Below are 19,708 nucleotides of genomic sequence, written 5' to 3'. Positions count from 1 at the left end.
AGGGAGGACGAGGGGAGGGGAGGGGAGGAGCCGCTCGGCCCGCGCAGCTTCCGAACCGGAAAGTTGGTCTTGCCGAAGTCCCGCCACCCCGGCGTGCGCACTCCGCTCCGCTCCGGCCGCGAGCCTCCGGGCCGGGCCGGCCGCCGGGGGAGCCCGCGGAGGGGACACGAGCCCGGAGAGAAGGTCCGGAGAGAGGGGACACCAGAGCCTGAGCGGGGCCGGCGCGCCGAGAGCCGCCGCGGACGAGTGGAGGCGACCGGCCGGCCCTCCGCGCGCGGAGCGCAGGAGGCTCGGCGCCCGAGCAGCCCGGCGAGACAAAGGCGCCGGCCGGAGCCCTGCCCGCGGCCGCCCGCTCCGGGAGGGGCGGCGGGCGGTGGCGGGGGGGGGGGCGCGGCGCGGGGCGCGGGCGGCGGTGCAGACACTCTATAAAGGGGCGAGCCCGGCGCGCCGGCGGAGAGGCGCCGCGCGGACGCCGCCAAAGTTTGCTGCCTGTGCCCGGGGCCAGGCGGCCGCCGCGGCCCGCGCCGCTCCCGGCCCGCCGGGCCGCACCGGGCGCCGAGGAGAGCGGAGCCCGCGATGTGAGGCGGCGCCGGCCGCGCGCCCGGGTCCCGCAGGCGCCGGCCCCTCCTCGCCGCGCGGCCGCTAATTGCGAGCGCGGCCTCATTTGCATAGGCCGCCCGAGTCCGCTGGAGGCCGGCCAATCGGCGCGGCCCTCCACTAATGGCCATGCATTATTCACCAGCCTAATTGCTCAGCCCCATGCGCGGCCCGCGCAACCGCCGCCGCCGCCGCCCGCGCCCCGCGCCCCGCGCCCGCCCGGCCGCCCCGCGCCGTCCCCGCTGGCCGCCCCGCTGATGCCGCTTCCCCGCGCGGGGCCCGCGCGCCGCTAGCAGCATGTCTCGGCGCAAGCAGGCCAAGCCCCAGCACCTCAAGTCGGACGAGGAGCTGCCGCCGCCGGACGGGGCTCCCGAGCACGGTGAGGGCCCGCGGACCGCGGCGGCGCCTGGGGGCCTGGGGGGAGCGCGGGCGGCGGGCGCCGCGCACCGGGGAAGTTCCCCGGCTCCTGCGAGCCAGTGTCTGCCGCGCGGCGCTCGGCCCGGGCGGGCCTGCCCGGGGACCCGGTCCTCCACTGGAGCGCGCGGCGCGGGAGTGCGGGAGAAGTAAACTTGGCTCGGCCGCCCGGAGTTGAGCTGCGCACGGAGGCGCCACGGCTCTGGGACCGCTCGGAGTCCGCGCTGCCCGGCGGAGGCCGGCGGGCCGAGCCGGGCGCTGGCGGGAGGGGCCGCGCCGCCGCCTCCGCGCCGCCCCTCGGGCTCCCCGCGCCCGGACGCTGGGGCCGGCCTCGGCGATCGCGGCGTCCCCAGGGCGGTCGCGGCGGCGGGGACGCGTCCGGGGCTCACCCACCACCGGACGCGGGCCGGGGAGGCCGCTGCCGGGACAGCTTTGTTAGGCGCCCGGCGCCCTGGCCGGTGCGCGCTCGGAGCGGGTCTGCCGCCCTGACCCCGGCTGGCCAGCGGCCGCCCTGTGTGCCCGAGGGCCGCGGAGCCCGCGGTTCCGGGCGAGCCGACAAACCAGTGATCCCATTCCGAGGACAGTAGGAAGTCGGTGTCGCCTGGCCTTTCCTAATGGCCGCCTTGGGAATTAACCCCGGGGTGAGCTGCGCAGCGGCGCGGGGGGGTGGTCCTTGCACGCGGTAGGACCCCGGCACGTTTCTGGTGCCTCTCGGTTTTCTGGGGCCTCTTCCTGTTCTTTTGGAGGCGCCGCGGGGAACTCTGCAGCCAGCTGGCGGGTAGGAACTTCCTGCCCATCCAGGAGGGAAGGTAGGAGCCACGAAAGTTAGCGCTCGGCGAGGAGCCGGCTGGCCGTGGCCGCGCCCCAGCCCGGGAAGTTAGGGCCCCGGCCGCTCCGGCCTCCCGCTGCCCGCGGATCCCCAGGGGGCGGGAGGGGCGGCCGCGGCGCGATCGCGGGACGCAGGGAGACCCTCCACTGCCCCGGAGCCCGGGCATCGAGTAGTTTGTTCCCTACAAAATAGGCCGGCCAACTTTTTAGATTAACCTATTCTAAGTGGTTTAGAGCAGATACGCGTCTTTTCGCTTTGAGAATTAGCCTGCAGAAAATAAAAAGTTGAAGAGTTTAGCGTGCGATGTCGTAAAGTTTGCAAAAGCCGGTATACGTCCGCATCGGAATGGAGAACGGGAGTAAAGACTTCTTACGCGGCTGGGAATTCAGGAATTAAACAAAATTTGAGAACTCGTGAGGGTCTTTTTGTCGCAGCGGAGGTAAGGGAGTCTTATCTGTGTCGCCTGGTCACCCAAGATTAGAACGGGAGATATGCTAAAAAGAAACGCTTGCATATGGTGGGTAGATTAAGGACAAAGAATCTTTTTGTCATGGAAATGGATTTTTTTTTTGTTTTGTTTACTTCATCACATAGAATTTCTCACACTTGGTTTGTTTTCTATTGCCCTCAATGACTACATGATCAAATGAATGGATTTATTTCTGCCGAATGAGAAAGACAGTCTTTCCTTCAAAAGAACTACATTGCATCCCAGCGAGGAATTTTAAAGCTTTATTATTGTGGCTTCTGAATAGCTTAAAGTCGGCTTTCACAGCCGCCCCAAAATGCAACAATGTAGATACTGCTCAGCTTCGTAGGGTCGCTATCGAAATGTGCAATGTCTCCTTTTATTAAAGCATATTTTAATTAATAGAGTAAAACCCCTTGTATTTAACAATTAACAAGCTGAGGCACTGCTATTCATTTTTAATTTCACTTCAGAAATGAGAGCGTGGTGAACCTCCTAGTGTAAGCGTGTGGAGGGGTCCAGAGCCCTTATTTGAAAACCTAAGATGGAGTAAATTATTCACAAGTTCTCTTTTGAATTCCCCTTGTTGTTACTGAATTTATTTAGGGGTGAAACACATTCAGGTTTTTTTTACCCACCGTGGGATTAAAGTTTCTGTCAGCCTGTGTTTTTCACAATCATTCAGGGTTGTAATCAAGATATTGCCACAGTTCCTGATCGTATTTTGCAACAGGCCAGAAATAGCCTGTCTGGGGCTGAGCCTTAGTCAAGTAGTGTGTTCCCTCGATTGTTCGGGCGAACTGTTTAAAAAATAGTTCTTTCTGATTTAATTATTCTGAAGCTGATTGTTCATGGAGCATAAAAGATAGTCTGTTCTCTCTTCACTTAAGGCACGTTCGCGTATAGATTGCTCTGTTGTACTGACCGTCATCAGGAGGAGAACTAAGTAAAATATTTTTTTAAAGCTAAATGGTTGTGAAAACTAAATTACTCCAACGTGAATCAGATATTCTCCAAATTATATTCTGTTAAATGCAGTGGAAATCAACAGACTATGCATGAAGTTATAAGCGACCTAAGTTAGGTTACAGTGTTTTAGAAACGAAGTAAATAATTCCTTTGTATTCCTTTGGATGTTACATGTTAATTAAAGCAGTAGATGCCCGCAATAAAATGGAAGGTTCTTGATAATGATATGAAACACAAATATTCTATGCAAAAATTTTAGTATAATGTGGGGGGAGGCAGTCACATTAATTTACAGTAGAAGACTTTATTTCTTTAAAAAAAAAGAAATCTGACTATTATCTTTCAGGCTTTGGTTTTTAGGCAAGCAGTGAAAAGATAGCTGTCCAAAAATGCTTCAGTGCTCTCCAAACCTTATTGCAGGAATGAAATATGATGACATATGTAGAATGAGAAAAAGTGATAAAGATTTACGTTAAAGTTCTAAAGTTATCCTGTTGTAAAAATGTGTTTTAAGGATGACTGGGACTAAACTTACATTCCCACTAGGTACTATCTTTTAAAATTGCAAATTGTTTCATTCCTGTTTCCGAAAATTTAGAAATAAATGGGATGCAGCTTTAGGATTCAGTTAATTAAATGTATGCCACAATAATGAAATCTTTTGAGCCAGACGAATATTTTTGTTCTAAGAAAAATTAATTAAAACTTCTAATGACGGAACAGCACTTACACTCCTACTAAGAGCTTTAAAAGGTGTTTGTTGCTGTCCTTCACTGGATAAAATACAGCTTAGGAAAGATACATTTTACTGCCCTTAGAAGGAAAGTATGTATTTAAGGAGAAACAAAAGGATATTATAATTTAGAGCAGTTTGCCATCCTGTATTTTGTTTGTTTTTATTTTCTGCCAACTCACAGTTATATGGCTATCTTAAAAATCCTTTTAAATGATCCTGTGATTTAAGACTTTACCAGTGGTGTTCATAGACCGTGTTTGAATTAAGGGGAAGAAGGCCCCCAGCCCTGGGTGAAGAGATCTTTTCTCTTTTATCTGTCTGTGCATGCTTTGCCTTCAGAGCTCTGGGCACTCACTCACACACTTACAATTCAGCATTCCAAAAGGAAACAATACAGAAGCCACTTTCTGACATCCCTAGGCAGACTGTTTTCTCTGAAACATGAAAGGTAAGGAGTAAGTTAAGCAGGGAGGGAAAGGAAAAGAAGAATTTGCGAACGTTTATTTTTTAAATGACATTTAAAATCCTAACCTATTTAAAAATGCATAATTTTGTGGCCAATAAAAAGCATGCCAATTAATTCTCACCTTACAGAGAAAGAGCTGATTATGTTACAGTTAAGGGGTTGTTTTTTTTTTAGGCACAATTTAAACTTCCACAGTCTACTCATAATGCAATATTTTTTGATCTGTTTAGAGCCAGAAAATGAAGAAGGTGTGGACCAACAGCAGGAATTACTTACCAAGCTGATTATGTTTTGTGTACAAGATGATGGCAAAAGGAGGCCAAAGTGGGTCAGATTTCATTTTCAAGTACAATCTCTAAGAGGCTTTGCCATTCACCCCGAGATAGCTCCAAGAACGTTTTCTTTTGGGGGGAATTCAGTAAAGGTACAACCAAGGTTTCCGTTCTGTGTACTGACCACCAGTTAGAATTTAGCATTCTTAAATGTAAGTATTTTATTTACATGAAATAAAAACCTTCTTAACTGTCAGTGAGGTCATGCCCCATCCTTCAATGCTGCATATAGTTTCAAGAAGGATAATTTTTAAATAATACTTATAATAGGAAGAGGTTTTGTTAGTTTTCATTTTCCTTCATGATTTCTTGACCAGTTGCTAGGATACGAACAGCATATCTTAGTCTTGTGAAGATGAGGGCTAATTCTACCACTTGTGGGACAGGTTTGTAGTTACAGCATATGTGAAGTTGCCACACACTTCATATAAAATCAGGCATAAGTAAAGTCTGTGTAGAAATTGAATGTTTTACTATTACCTTACATAAACTTTTACATTTGAAAAAAAGAGCCCGGTCCTTAGATTTTTTTCTCTTGTTAAGTTGAACACCTTTATGACCTAAAGTGCAGTTAACTGTGTGATTCCCAAGCAAATAAGGCGAGTCATATCGCAGAAAGTGAGATATTAATTGAAATAATAAAATAATGTAATGGGCTCTATTTATGTTAGAGGTTAGGATTTGATCTGTTTGTTGAAGGCAAGAGTTCTCTGGGCTGAACCATTGCCCACCAAAGAGACCTGAGGCTGCCAGGGTGGCGTCCAACTCCGCGGTGCCCTCCGTGGGCCTGTCTTTTCCGGTCATCCCAGATTCGTTATGCTAACCATCGGGGACCCCTCCCCTCCTAATTCCCGGGAAGCCTTGGGGCCCACACAGCGTCCAGCCTTGGTGGCCTGGGGTCTGTGGGAAGGAGGGCGTGCAGAGGGCTGGCAGCTTCCCACCCATCTCCGCGAAGGTGGGTGGTTCAGGGTGCTGCTGCGACAGACCTGCTGACTTAACCTTTGCCTGCTTTGCCCTGCCGGGGGTGGCCACTAGATGTCAAGCTCATAATACAATGAGTGCATCTGTGCTGTTGACCTTGGCAACAGGACTCACCAGTGTTCTGTTAAGTGTTAACACTGGCTCCGAGTGCGGACTGGGGACCCACGAGTTTGCTCTGTGCTGCTCGGTTTATCAAATGCCCATCTAGTGCAGCACAAGTGTTTATAGTGCTCAAAGAGGGAGAGAGAACCGTTTTCTTTTGTGTGGCTGTTACATCTTGAACTGTTTAATTAACCCTGCAGGTGCCGTGGCGCTTGGTCTTCATTCGCCGGCGTTCTCGGTCCTCTTTTCCAGAGTGCCCTCTTCACAGCACCGTTTGGTAATTGAGTTAGGGCTCTGCACTGCAGAGCCGCTAGCTTCAACCCCCCAGGGCAGGGCTTTTCCTGGATGATTTTTCGCATGTGTGTAAACTTCGCCCGTAGAAATGGAACAGTGCGGTGAGGTGATGACAAATCATGGAAATGATTTAATGACCTAACCCCGAGTGCAAGCAGTCCGAGGGTTACAGTTGATCGGCGCCTTGTTCCCGGACACCGTGTAGTTCCTGCTGCTCTGGGGCTGTTTAGACCCAGGTGTTTATACGTCTAAGTGGCTTTGCTTATTTATGTGTTTTTATGCGCGGTGGATTTGAAAAGTAACGTGTCGAGGCCCGTAGGCGCTTCCGCAGAGGGGTGTCGTGGAGCAGCACGTTTAATTTCATGTGTGAGGTTAAACCTCCGCCTCTGAACCGAAGGTGACCCTGCACAGACCTTGTTTTTCCCCCTCCCCGAGCTTTGATGGAAATTGTTTGCATTTGCCGCCGTATTCCAGGTTTGGGCGTTCTCGGTGAGGCACAGTGATACCCGTGTATTCATCGTAAGCAAGATTACAGCGTAACATGTGAGTGAAAGAACTATTGTGCAACCTTAAAGTGTAACAAACATCTTATTATTTGATGCAGCAGATAGTTAACACAAGTGAACGTTGTGGCCGCTTTCCATCTGCGTGTGTCCATAAAGGAAACAGTGTTTCCCCTCCCTGGTGCATCACCCCACAGATGAAAAACCGCAAATGTTTTAAACAGAAGACGTTTGGCGCCTGTGCCACAGGTGGTCCTTACTTAACAAATTTGAGGCGTGGGCCGCTGAGTCGGCGGAAGCGGCCTGCGGGTCAGTGCGGCTTGGGCGAGGCACGAGCGCCCTCCGCTGTTCCGCTCCGAGCTCACACGCTTGGAGGTCTAGGAAAAGGACAAAATTTTTCTGTTGCGTCTGGAATTTCTTCTACATTGTTAAACACGGTAGGGGTCTCTATTTGTCTCCTCCTGCTTCACAGCTTGGGCTCAGTATGTGATAATTCATCTTTCTTTATGGGATTCAAAGCTATCATAAGGAGTTAAAAAGAATTAATTTGCAAGAAAATAGTGTCTCCTAACAATTTGGGAAAACTTGAAAAATGCTTCCTAGATTTTTAAGGGATGGAAAAGGCATAGGAGAAAGTAAGGTTTCCTCTCCTAGAGACCCACGTGGCATTTTCAAGTTACTGATTAAAGTGGAGAAGTTAACATTCCTTTTCCCGGTAAGGAACGTTTGCTTCTCTTTTCGTTAATTGTAAGGGATTTAAAATGCGTAGCAAAAGGGTGGCAGAATAAAGGTGAGAGTTTGGGCTTGATCAGCAAAATTGTCAAACACCTGTTTACTGCCCTTTGTAATTCGGTTACTGATTTGCAAGGCCCAGCCTCCTGGAAGGAGAGAATAAGAAAGCCTTGCTGAGAACCGCAGTTTGAATTTTCTAAAGAAAGCATCTGGTCTCAAATATGCTTATCTGTGTTTCAGGCACGCTTTTAACTCGTGGCTTTAAAGATCATCGTGAGTGTAAACGTTCTGTCCGTCTTCCACCGCGTCGTTTTTATTTGGGAGGCCGCATATGCTTTTGCAGGCAGCGAAGACATGATCCTTGTGTAACATGATGCTTGTGTATTGTATAGCAGACCAGGAATCGGAGCTGAGAGAGCAATGGGAAGGGGATCCTTTCACACCCAGAGTTGTCCTAAGAATAGGGACATTTTTGCTAAACGTTTTCTGCATTTTTTATCAGTGAGAAGGAAAAAAATCATGTCATTTTAAGACTGCTGTTGGAGCTGTTTTTTGGTTGGAGGCCTCTCTGAAAGGCGGTGGCACCCTTTCCCCCTCCTGCAGCCCCCAGAGGTGGCACGCTTACTCAAGAACGTTTGAACGGTGAGGCTTAGAAACGCTGGAAATCTCAGGCATAAATAGCAAGCGTGGGGCTAGCTGTAGAAACTAATTGCACGTTTCCTCTCCACCTGAAACAGCTTCCTCTTCTAGCCTCCGTGCTTTTCGCTCCTCCTGACTGCGTTCAGGAAGACAGACCCGGCGTTACGTGCAGACACCCGGCTCACAGCCATGGCTGGTACATCCTTGGTGTTAGCAAAGTAGAGAGCTCTTTCCGATACGTCTTCTTCCTCGCATTGGTAGCCCGCGGATACAGCAAAACTGGGTGGTACTTTCAGAAAGTAACCTCAACCAAATATTCCCGTTAACCAAGAAGGGAAGACTTCTTGGCTAAGTTCTGTTCCTGGGTGCATTCATTGGTTGGCATTTTTCTTCACTAGTTCTAAGAGAACCCTGGTGCACTGTAAGGCCCCTGCCTATTTACAGTTTGAAGTCTCTTAGTTATTGAGGAGCCAGTATGCAAAAAGTAAATTATTTCGACATTAATGATAATGTTAACAGTGCTTGTTTTTCAGTTCCCCCTTAAAGGAAGAAAGAATTTTCCCATTGCATTGGAAGTAAATTTCTCAAACCTTGTACTGTTGTTGCAGTGGCTTTGACGTGGTTTCACCTTGAAACAAACTTTTTTGAGCCATGTCAACAAATGGATATAATAACTTCTATTTTTAGAATGAAAAGCCAGTTACACATGTAAATTTAATTGAAAGGTAGTTGGATACATTCGAATCCGACCTAATACTGGCTTAAAACAATGGCAGGATTAAGGGCTTTGGAAGTTGCATGATAAAATTTGGAGCTGCTGTCAGATCTCTCCTATATGGGTTTTCTAGTTATATAGACAGCATTTTTTTAAAGATAACTGCTTCCAGATGAGCACATCTACACTGTAACACGATGCACATAATCACTGTAACGGAACTGCCATCGAAGCAAGTTACAACAACTTACTTTGCATCTCGCTCTCCTGAATGTGGCGGAAGGCCGCTGCTTTCACTCTGGACTCAACTGCAGTCTTGCTGCTTCTGAAGAGCTGTGTCCCTAGTGAAACAGGCTCGTTTTGGTTCTCCCCTACCAACCAATTCAGTTGAAGTGCTTGTTGTTGTTTGAAAACATTCTTAAAATATGCACCCAAAATTTCAATTGCACACATGACGTATTAGAGGCTTTTCATTTGCATTCATTGTACTCAAGACTGTCTTGTGAAATTTGTGCTTCTCTGTAACTTTTATGGAATGCTAATCCTACTGAGATTTTGATCGTGAAACAAGTGGAAATAACAGTTGAAGTGATCACGTTATGGTACTTCATACAGACCCCAGTAAGAAAAATTACAGGTGGTGATTCTAAATTATTTGCTCCCGATAAAAAATCTGAATTGTATTGAAGAATGTTTTTCCCTCGCTTATTGTAGTTTTTAAAATATGTTTTCGTTAAAAGGCAAATTTATTATGAAACTTGGGTTATAAAATCCAACAATTATTTGTTTTGTTAGGTTCACTAACATAACGAACTAACAGGTCCCAAATGCCATTTTCACCCTATTTCCTCCCTTCGGTTTTGCTTTCCTTCTTCAATTTTAGAGGAATACAGTGGAGGCTTATATTACTTTGACAAGAATGTCTTCACTGTGTTTAGGTAACTATCAATTTGCGTTAAACAAAATGGCTTATTATTTGGTAAATAGTACTTAAATATTATTCTATGCACAGTTTCTACAATGGAGAAATAATTGTAATTTTGCTAACCTGCCAATGGGAGAAGAAGAAAATTACCTTCCCAACTTCCATGAGTTTGGAGGTGAACCCAAAATACTTAACACATGGAAAAAACCAATAGAAATGTAAAAATTTATCTTTAAAGTAAATAGAGATTTCTTTGGGCTGCTTAAGACCTGTGAGAAAAGTACAGTGTAAAATAAAAGTCCTGTTTCTCTATTTCACACGCCACAGTTGTTACAAAGAAAATCTGGGAAATGTTCCTCTGTAAAGATATAATTTATTTATAATTAGTTAATTCTTCCAACAGTCAACGCACTTTACCAGAAATCAGCCTAATTTTTAAGCATTTTCTCAGTGAATTGTCCCTAAGCACATATTCCATGTGAAAAAAAAAGTATTCTTTTATAGCACAGGGAACTATATGCAATATCTTGTAATAATCTATAATGGAAAAGGATCTGAAAAAGAATATATATATAAAACATATATATACATATATAAATTAACTGAATCATTTTGCTATATACCTGAAACTAACACAACATTGTAAATCAACTGTACTTCAATAATAATTTTTAGGAAAAAGAATTCTTTGGACACAGTATACACTGTGTTTGTGTCAAATTTTAAATGTATGTACCATGTGAATGCTTTTGTATACCATGTAAGTTATACATTTTTCTTCTCTAAGGAATAAATGTAAAAAACATTTCAAGAAATTAGCAATATTTAATTTCTTGGTGTTTTTCTTTTTAAAAAGTATTAAAATTAAAAAGCTCTGTGAAGAGTACGGCAGGCCTTCTGTATCATAGCTTTAAAGTGGTAGTGTTCAGTTATGATTAATAATTACACTAGTTCATCATGTACCGTAACACGGCTTCCAGCTTGAGTGCTTGGTGCAGAGGAACTTTTTTTTAAGGGCCACTTACGTTTTTAATATGTGGGTCCACAGGAGAACATCCCACTATTGTAAAGAAATTTAAAAGCAGAGATTCTTTGCACTGTGTGATAATGTTTAAACTACATAACTAAAATTTGAGATAGCCCCCGTTTTCTTATCAGTCATTAAGAAATTATTTACCTGAAGAGTTGAGGGGTTTTTCCTGCCCTGTTCCATAACCTTTGCAGGTTTCAGATGAGTTTTTGCATACATTGAACAAAGTTAAGTACTCCGAGTATTTATTTTGTTAACGCTCCTATCTGCAGTATCAATCAGCTGTGTCTTTGCTTCCAGCTACACTCAACCTCATTACAGACACCTATTACATTCCTCCCTCATACGGTAATGAGACTTCTTGCAGTCTGAGCTTCAGCACCGAATTCAGTTTAAAAGTCTAGCAGGTCCTTATGGGCTGCAAGCTCTAACTTCTTTTCCCCTTCAAATGGTTGAGCCAGTTGAGAAAATGCTAATTGAACACTGCTAATCATTTTTTAAAGGCAAGTATAAATTACCTGGAAATAGCAACCTCATGGAGAGCAGCCTGCTAGCCTCAAAGAATAGTTTGACCTTCTTTTCCAGTAGAGGGACTACATATTCTTACAGGATGTTTTTTTACAAATCAGATTTCTCTACTGAGATCAGTGCCGAATCCTTCTCCTAAAACTCTAAAAGAGAAAACCTGGAGCCTTCTTAGCAAATCCATTTGTCGATGTTTCAATAGTAAACGATTTCCGGGGACGCAAACTTGAGGATGTGTGGCTCTCACACTCAACTATGCACGACAACAAAGGGCCGATTTGCAGCTGTCATTTGTCTCCGTTCAAGCTGATTTGTTGCTGTCACTCCATCCACAAGTTGACAAAAAGCAGTCGCAAGGCAGTGCTACCCAGGCCGGCATGTGGAGCCTGAGGAATCGTTGAACGCTGCCTGTCACCCCAACGTCCCAAAAAAATAGGAGCTGGGAATGTCATCGGATGTTGATTTCTTGTTCCCGTATAGCTATTTATTTGATCAGGTGTGAATGAGAATTGTTGATTAAACAGGGCTGTTATTCGGCAGAAGAGGGTATAGGAGTCAGGAAGTCGCTGCCTACAACAGTAATTAAACATGTGTAACCAATTAGAGGGTTTCCACTATGGCACAAGTATATAATTTGCTATGTCTTTCTATGAGAATAGATGAAAATAGGTACAAAAAGTGTGACTACAACATTCTCATGTTAAACATGTCAGCATAAATGAACTTTAAATATATAATTTCTAGTTTGTTAGCAATCTGCAGAACACGATTGACCAGTAACAATAACATGTAATTTTGGTTCATTTAGCCAAGAAATATTGCATCTGACAGAGCCAATTAATTGTATTAAACGTGATTAATTTTAGGCCCAGACTATATTGATGGTATTCATTTGGCAAATCCTGAAATGTAGAAATGTACCCTCTCTGGAGGAAAGTATGATGGCCGAAAAGATACAGGATTGATCTGTTGATCAAACTACAAGTTGGAGAGATTGTTTTTCTGAGCAGAGATGTAAGAAGTGCTTATATATTCTTTGTTATATTTACAAATGCAAGTATTTAGCTGAAATTTCCTCCATGAAATAAATGCCCATTGATCTGAAAGCTTCTGCAGAATTACATTAAATCTCTAATGTCTCGGCGCGGCATAAAGATAATAAATCTTCGTGGTGCAAGCCCGGGAGAGTGGCAGCGGCCGGCTCTCCTGTCAGGTGCTGACGTGAGTTTGAAAGGTTACAGATTAGTTTAGCAATGTTAAGTGAACTGGCAAAGGCATCTCTAATTTTGCTGGAAATGAGGAAGCCCAGTGATCGGGGGAGTCCTAATGAGCCCATCGAAAGCTGGCTTTGTACCCAGCAGACAGGGTGGTTGCAGATTGTATGAAAATATTGGAAATCAATGGCGTCTATGGAATTTCATTAAGAAGCGGTATCCACAATTGATAGAGCCTCATAATTCGATGGATGGTGCTAAGAAAATGATTAGCTAGCTAGAAAGAGTCATAGGATACGCGTGCCGGGACGTCAGAAATGTTGAAGTGGGGTAATTTGTACAAAATAAAAAATATTGATTTTACTTATGTGCAGAATTTTGAGATGGAGGGCAGGCTGTCTCGCAAGGCCCTGGCTGATGTAATGTCTTGCTTTTCCAGCGGCCCCCGGGGAGGGCGCCGAGGACGGGGACAGCGGGAACGAGAGCCGGAGTGGAAGCGAGGAGACACACGTCTGTGATAAGTGCTGCGCCGAGTTCTTCAAGTGGACGGACCTCCTGGAGCACAAGAAGGCCTGCACCAAGAACCCCCTGGTGCTGATCGTCAGCGAAGATGAGCCGGCCCCGCCCTCTGAAGAGTTTCCAGAACCTTCTCCGGCCAGCTCTCCCAGCGAGCACACGGAGAGTGAGGCTGCCGAGGAGACGGCCCCCACAGAGGGCGGGGAGGGCGGGGAGGTGAGGGCCCCCGAGAAGGAGGACGAGCCCATGGAAGTGGGCCCCTCCGTGGACAAGAGCTTCCAGAGCCCGGGCCCCACGCACGCAGGGAAGCCGCCTCTACCTCAGGTCCCCGAACCGGCCCCCGTGGCCGCCTACAGCATGCCAAACACCAACGTGACGCTGGAGACCCTCCTGAGCACCAAGGTGGCCGTGGCACAGTTCTCCCAGAACACGAGGGCTGCAGGAGCCGTGGGATCCAGCGGCGGGGTGGCGGCCGTGGCCATCCCCGTGATCCTGGAGCAGCTCATGGCCCTGCAGCAACAGCAGATCCACCAGCTGCAGCTCATCGAGCAGATCCGCAGCCAGGTGGCCATGATGAACCACCAGCCGCTGCGGCCACCGCTGAACCCCAGAGCGGCCACGGGGGCCCAGAGCGCCCCGCTGCCCACCTCCGGCCAGCTCCCGGGGCTGGCCGCGCACTCGGCCCTGCAGCTCTCAGCCGGGGCCGCCCCCGGCCCCACGGCACCCGGCCCTGCCACCCAGCCGGCCGCCTACGAGGGCCCCCAACACCTGGCCCAGCCGGCGTCCGGAGCCAGCACTCCGCACGTCCCGGGCGGGGGCCCCTCCGGCCCCGAGCCCGGCGCCCCGGCGTCCTCCGGCGCGGCCCCGGCCTCCACTGCCCCGGCCCCGGCGGTCAGCGCCTCCGGCGCCCCCTGCCGGCCGCAGAACGCTTCCACGCCCCCCGCCCTGGGGCCCGGGCCCCTCCTCAGCTCGGCGCCCAGCCTGCCAAGCCCACTTCTACCTCAGACCTCCGCCGGCAGTGTCATCTTCCCCAACCCGCTGGTCAGCATCGCAGCCACGGCCAGCGCGCTGGACCCCCTGTCGGCCCTCATGAAGCACCGCAAGGGCAAGCCCCCCAATGTGTCGGTGTTCGAGCCCAAGGCCAACGCCGAGGACCCCTTCTTCAAGCACAAGTGCAGGTTCTGTGCCAAGGTGTTTGGGAGCGACAGCGCCCTGCAGATCCACCTGCGCTCCCACACGGGCGAGCGGCCCTTCAAGTGCAACATCTGCGGCAACCGCTTCTCCACCAAGGGCAACCTGAAGGTCCACTTCCAGAGGCACAAGGAGAAGTACCCCCACATCCAGATGAACCCCTACCCCGTCCCCGAGTACCTGGACAGCGTGCCCACCTGCTCCGGGATCCCCTACGGGATGTCACTGCCCCCGGAGAAGCCGGCCACCACCTGGCTGGACAGCAAGCCCGTGCTGCCCACGGTGCCCACGTCGGTCGGGATGCAGCTCCCGCCCACCCTCCCCGGCGTCAGCCTCGGCAGCTATGCCGACTCCCCCAGCCTCACCCCCGCCAGCCGCTCCCCGCAGCGGCCCTCGCCGGCGTCCAGCGAGTGCCCCTCTCTGTCCCCAGGCCTGACCAGCTCCGAGGTGGTGACCGCCGAGTCCCCGCAGCCGGCAGCCGGCGGGTCTTCCCTGCCCAAGACCGAGCCCATGAGCCTGCCTTGCACAAACGCCAGGGCGGGGGACGTCCCCGCCACTGGGCAGGTGTCTGCCGTGTCCGCCCTCGCGGACAGCAGCCTGTCCCCCGGCCTCTGCAGCCCGGTCCTCCCGGCCGGCGCCGAGCAGTTCAAGGCCAAGTTTCCCTTCGGAGGGCTGCTTGACTCTATGCAAACGTCCGAAACCTCCAAGCTGCAGCAGCTGGTGGAGAACATCGACAAGAAGGTGACGGACCCCAACCAGTGCGCCATCTGCCACCGCGTGCTGAGCTGCCAGAGCGCCCTGAAGATGCACTACCGGACGCACACGGGCGAGCGGCCCTTCAAGTGCAAGATCTGCGGGCGCGCCTTCACCACCAAGGGCAACCTGAAGACGCACTTCGGGGTCCACCGCGCCAAGCCGCCCCTGCGCGTGCAGCACTCCTGCCCCATCTGCCAGAAGAAGTTCACCAACGCCGTGGTCCTGCAGCAGCACATTCGCATGCACATGGGGGGGCAGATCCCCAACACGCCACTGCCCGAGGGCTTCCAGGACGCCATGGACGCCGAGCTGCCCTACGACGAGAAGGCCACGGACGCCCTGAGCGGCTACGACGATGACATGGACGAGAACTCCCTGGAGGAGGACGCCGAGCTGAAGGACACGGCTGGCGACCCATCCAAGCCGCTGCTGGCCTTCTCAAGCTCCTGCCCGCCCTCCCCGCCGTCCGTCATCTCCAGCATCGCCGCCCTGGAGAACCAGATGAAGATGATGGACTCGGTCATGAGCTGCCCCCAGATGACCGCCCTCAAGTCCCTGGAGAACGGGTCCGGGGAGAGCGACCGTCTGAGCAACGACTCCTCGTCAGCTGTGGGCGACCTGGAGAGCCGGAGCGCGGGCAGCCCGGCCCTGTCCGAGTCATCCTCCTTGCAGGCCCTGTCGCCCGGCAACAGTAACAGCGAGAGCCTGCCTTCTAAGTCCCCGGGCCTCGGCACCCAGGAGGAGCCGCCGGAGCCGCCGCTGAAGACGGAGAGGCAGGACAGCCCGCCCCCCGGGCCCGAGAACGGAGGGGCGCTGGACCTGACGGCCCCCCACCCCGGCCGGCCGGCCATCAAGGAGGAGGCGCCCTGTAGCCTGCTGTTCCTGAGCCGAGATCGGGGTAAGTGTGCGAGCACCGCGTGTCGTGTCTGTGCGAAGCCTTTTGCTTGCAGGAGCGCGCTGCAGGTCCACCTCCGCAGACACACCAAGGAGCAGCCGTTCGTCTGCGCGGCCTGCGGGCGCGGCTGCTCCACCCTGGGTAACTTAAAGCAGCACTTGCTGACCCACAGGTTGCGCGAGGCGCTTCCCCAGTTGCTTGACCCCAGCTTTGCTCTAGGTCCCGGCCAGGGCACCCCGAGCCTGGGTCCCGGCTCCGCGCCCGCCACGATCAAAACGGAAGTGAACGGGCACAGCAAGGCCGGCCCCTTGGCCGAGGGCCCGCCGCTGCCGGCTCCCATCCAGGTGCCTGCGGGGCCCCCGACGGTGATGAGCCCCGGCCTCGCGCCCATGCTGGCCCCCCCGCCGCGCCGGACGCCCAAGCAGCACAACTGCCAGTCGTGCGGGAAGACCTTCTCCTCGGCCAGCGCCCTGCAGATCCACGAGCGCACCCACACCGGGGAGAAGCCCTTCGGCTGCACCATCTGCGGGAGAGCGTTCACCACCAAGGGCAACCTCAAGGTGAGGGCCGCCCGGGAAGCCCCTGCGTCCACCTCCCGTGGTCCTGGCCAGGGGCACGGCTGCTGCCGAGCCCCCAAGAGACAGCGTGGCGTGTGGTGCGAGCGCGCTTGTGTGTCATGGGTGAGTCTGCACCGTGTGTGCTTGCGTGTGCGCGTTGCCTGCGGTGCTCCCACGCGTGTCCGGTGGCAGCGAGGAGCTTGCCTTCCACGCGGGCCCGGCCTCCCCTTGAGGGCTGGTGCTGCCTGCGTGGCTGCAGGGCGTCGGGGTGACGCTCGCTGGCTGACAGGGCAGGCCCAGGGCCGGCGCTGCCCGGAGGCCAGTGGGACGCTGACACCAAGAGACCCGGGCCTGTAGATGCTCGCAGGTGACGCCAGTGATGCAAGGCCCGCCCCGAGGCCAGGGGTCAGATCTGTGGTTCTGGCCACTTGGCTGCCACGAGGGCCCAGCGGGCACCTGGGAGAAGCTTCCCAGCCTGAGGGCCGGGGGAGGGGAGGACGGTACAGCGACGTCACGACGTCACGTTTGCGTCTGAGGTACGGCCACGCCGCCCGTTTTCCCCGGAGGTGTGGAGTGTGTGGCCGGGCACCGAGGACCCGTCCAGGGCCGTGCCCACACCCTCAGGGGAGTGTGCCGCTTTGCAGCCCACGTTAGGCGCCTGCGTGGGTCTCAGTGAGCCCTCGGGGACCTGTGGCCTCCGCTTGCTGGTAGCGTGAAAGCCGCCTGAGGGCTCTGCTGACCACAGGTGCCCAGACGGGAGAAAACCAGGCACGGGCACAGTGAAGCCAGGGGTTCTGGGGGGCGGGGCAGGAGCTTCGGGACCCTCCGGGTGGCCCGTGGGTCTGACGCCTTAGGGGGGAAATGATTCCATCCAGCTGTGCAGCTCTGTGTACTTGACAGAAGGAAACGTTGCAGGTTCAAATATAAGATGCTCAGGAAAGCTCACCTAACAAGTTTGTTGTCCCAAAGGAATGCTTAGGCTGGGGAAGAGGGCAAGGAAAGGAGCTGGAGGGAGTCCCCAGGTCCCCGGGCGTCTCTGTGACCCCAGGGCTGGGTGCACTCACGCCCAGGTGTGTCTCGTGTCCCCCGCAGGTGCACATGGGCACCCACATGTGGAACAACGCCCCTGCCAGGCGCGGCCGCCGCCTGTCAGTGGAGAACCCCATGGCCCTGCTGGGTGGTGACGCCCTGAAGTTCTCCGAGATGTTCCAGAAGGATCTGGCTGCACGGGCCATGAACGTGGACCCCAGCTTTTGGAACCAGTACGCCGCAGCCATCACCAACGGGCTGGCCATGAAGAACAATGAGATCTCCGTCATCCAGAACGGAGGCCTCCCCCAGCTCCCAGTAAGTCTCGGGGGAAGCGCGCTCCCCTCCCTGGGCTCCCTGGCTGCCGGGCTGGACAAGGCGCGGCCTGGCAGCAGCCCGCCCATCGCAGGGCTGGACAAAGCCAAGTCGGACGCGGGAGCCAGCCGGCCGTTCACGCGGTTCATTGAGGATAACAAGGAGATCGGGATTAACTAGCCACGTCCCTGCCCTGTGGGTCCCCTTCCCCATTCACCCAGAGCAGGAAAGACGTCACCGGGTGGCTGCCCGAGGTGGCCTCACCCGCTGCCCGGTGCGCCTTTCGCCGTGAGCTTGACCGTCCTCGAGAACTCGGCAACCTTTGAAATAGATTTAAGTCAAAAAGAGACGTCCTCGGAGAGCCACCTTGGGAACAGAAGGGGCTCAGAGCACATCCATTCCGTCCCTCCAAAGCCCAGCAGTGCCCAGAGGGGGCTCCCCGCCCTATTCCAGGAAACTCATTCAGTGGTTTTGTTCGAATTAGTTAGAAACTTGAACTCTGTCCTTAGAACTCTTATCTCGAAGACGTGGTCTAGTGCTCCCGGCGCCGTGTAGCATGGCAGTACCTTCGTCTGTGGTATTTATGATGTTAAGATGATGCGGGTAACAGACAATACAGCCCCACTTTAACGGAAGCTTCTGTACTGCAGAATACATCTGGCTGTGTGATTTTTGTTTTTTAAAGCAAGATTTGTTTTACTATAAATAAGTGGGTTATTTCCATGCAGGCAAAATTGTGAAGTTCTGTTAGGAAAGAGCATGCTTTTCGTGTGCAAGCACCTGTCAGTAACAAGCCTTTTTTTTTTTTTTTTTTTTTTAATTTAAATGTTTGTAGCTGCTATGTGGATATAGTGTTCTCTAGTGTGGTGTGTAGCCCAGCAGTTGGGAACAAGTTACAGACAGACACCACCGTGAATTATTCACAACGTTATAGCAGTTGTGAGTACATATCTCGCATTATCAAACCTGTACAATAAAAAGGTAATGTTTGTATAATGTGGTTGAAAACTCTTAATTTATACTCTTGCACTTTTAGTATTTTGTATTAGGGAGGTTTGTCTATAATTGGAAAATTTTAAAAGATGTAAAGTATTTTATAAATAGTACTTTGATTGAAGGAAAATGAAGAGGAAAAAGAAAAAAAAAAGCTGTTACAGTCTTAGGTCAGACGGTATGAGAAATCTGTGCTCCTTAACCGGAAAAGCCTCCAAGACTTGTCAGTTCCTCAATAAACTAGGGCCTGCTGTTTCTTAAATTAAATGATTTAACTTTTCTACGAAGCCCATTTAAAAACTTGACCACCCTAAGAAAACTTTGATGAATTCATCTTAGGACCGTGACACCAGTACACGCCAGGAAGTGAGCCAGAGAGCGCTGCGTAGGCACGGCGCTCCTGTAGCCTCTGCTCTCTTTCTCGCACGCCCCCCGAACGAGAGTTTGACTGCCTGCGAGGCCTGCTTTTGTGCTCAATAAACTGCAGAGAGGTGTCGGGTGTCAGGCAGTATAATCAGTCATAACTGGGACGTTTTTCTGAGTTCCTGATTTATTTATTATCTTCTCAGATGAAAACAAAGCACACTGTCATCTGATCAAAGCACAGTCTCGTGCTGGTGATTCTGCCCATTGCCCCGTGTCAGGAAAGGGCCCTGGGCAGGTGCTGGGCGGCGGGGCTGAGCCAGGCCCACACAGAAGTGTTGTGTGCTCTACCTCATTTTGTGCGTTGCAAGCATGCTGGAGTCTGAGACCGTGAACTTCCTCTGGCAGTGCTGTCCTAGGTCGTCGTGGGTGGCCGGGTGACAGTGCGAGGGGCTGAGTCCCCGAGGAAGCAGTCGAGCCTTCTCAGTTGAAACCGAGACATAGGACCATCTTTCCAACACAGCCACAGCAACAAGTCACATCGTGTCACTGAACAGAGTTTCAAAGACTCACAGATAAGCAGACCTAGCCGTGATCTCTGTCGGAAACGAACCCTGAACT

General features: G+C 51.7%; 1 protein-coding gene across 1 annotated transcript; it reads left to right on the top strand.

Moving 5' to 3' along the window:
• Window positions 1-894: 894 nt before the first annotated feature.
• On the top strand, window positions 895-17,911 carry SALL3 (spalt like transcription factor 3). The gene is made up of 3 exons (XM_060121107.1): window positions 895-976; window positions 12,912-16,390; window positions 17,480-17,911. Exons 1-3 carry the CDS (start codon window positions 895-897, stop codon window positions 17,909-17,911), a joined length of 3,993 nt encoding a protein of 1,330 aa, XP_059977090.1.
• Window positions 17,912-19,708: the final 1,797 nt, after the last annotated feature.

This window comes from Lagenorhynchus albirostris, chromosome 14 (assembly GCF_949774975.1).
Source record: "Lagenorhynchus albirostris chromosome 14, mLagAlb1.1, whole genome shotgun sequence".
Classification (NCBI taxonomy): Eukaryota; Metazoa; Chordata; class Mammalia; order Artiodactyla; family Delphinidae; genus Lagenorhynchus; species Lagenorhynchus albirostris.
Note: the sequence above shows the minus strand (reverse complement) of the source record. Positions and strands in the feature narration are given on the sequence as shown.

What these genes read in the sequence shown, in the direction of transcription:
- SALL3 (XM_060121107.1), top strand. Translation starts at nt 895, where the DNA reads ATGTCTCGGCGCAAGCAGGCCAAGCCCCAGCACCTCAAGTCGGACGAG. An exon ending in GGACGGGGCTCCCGAGCACG is followed by an intron (nt 977 to 12,911) that starts GTGAGGGCCCGC and finishes TTGCTTTTCCAG; the next exon opens with CGGCCCCCGGGGAGGGCGCC. An exon ending in CCACCAAGGGCAACCTCAAG is followed by an intron (nt 16,391 to 17,479) that starts GTGAGGGCCGCC and finishes TGTCCCCCGCAG; the next exon opens with GTGCACATGGGCACCCACAT.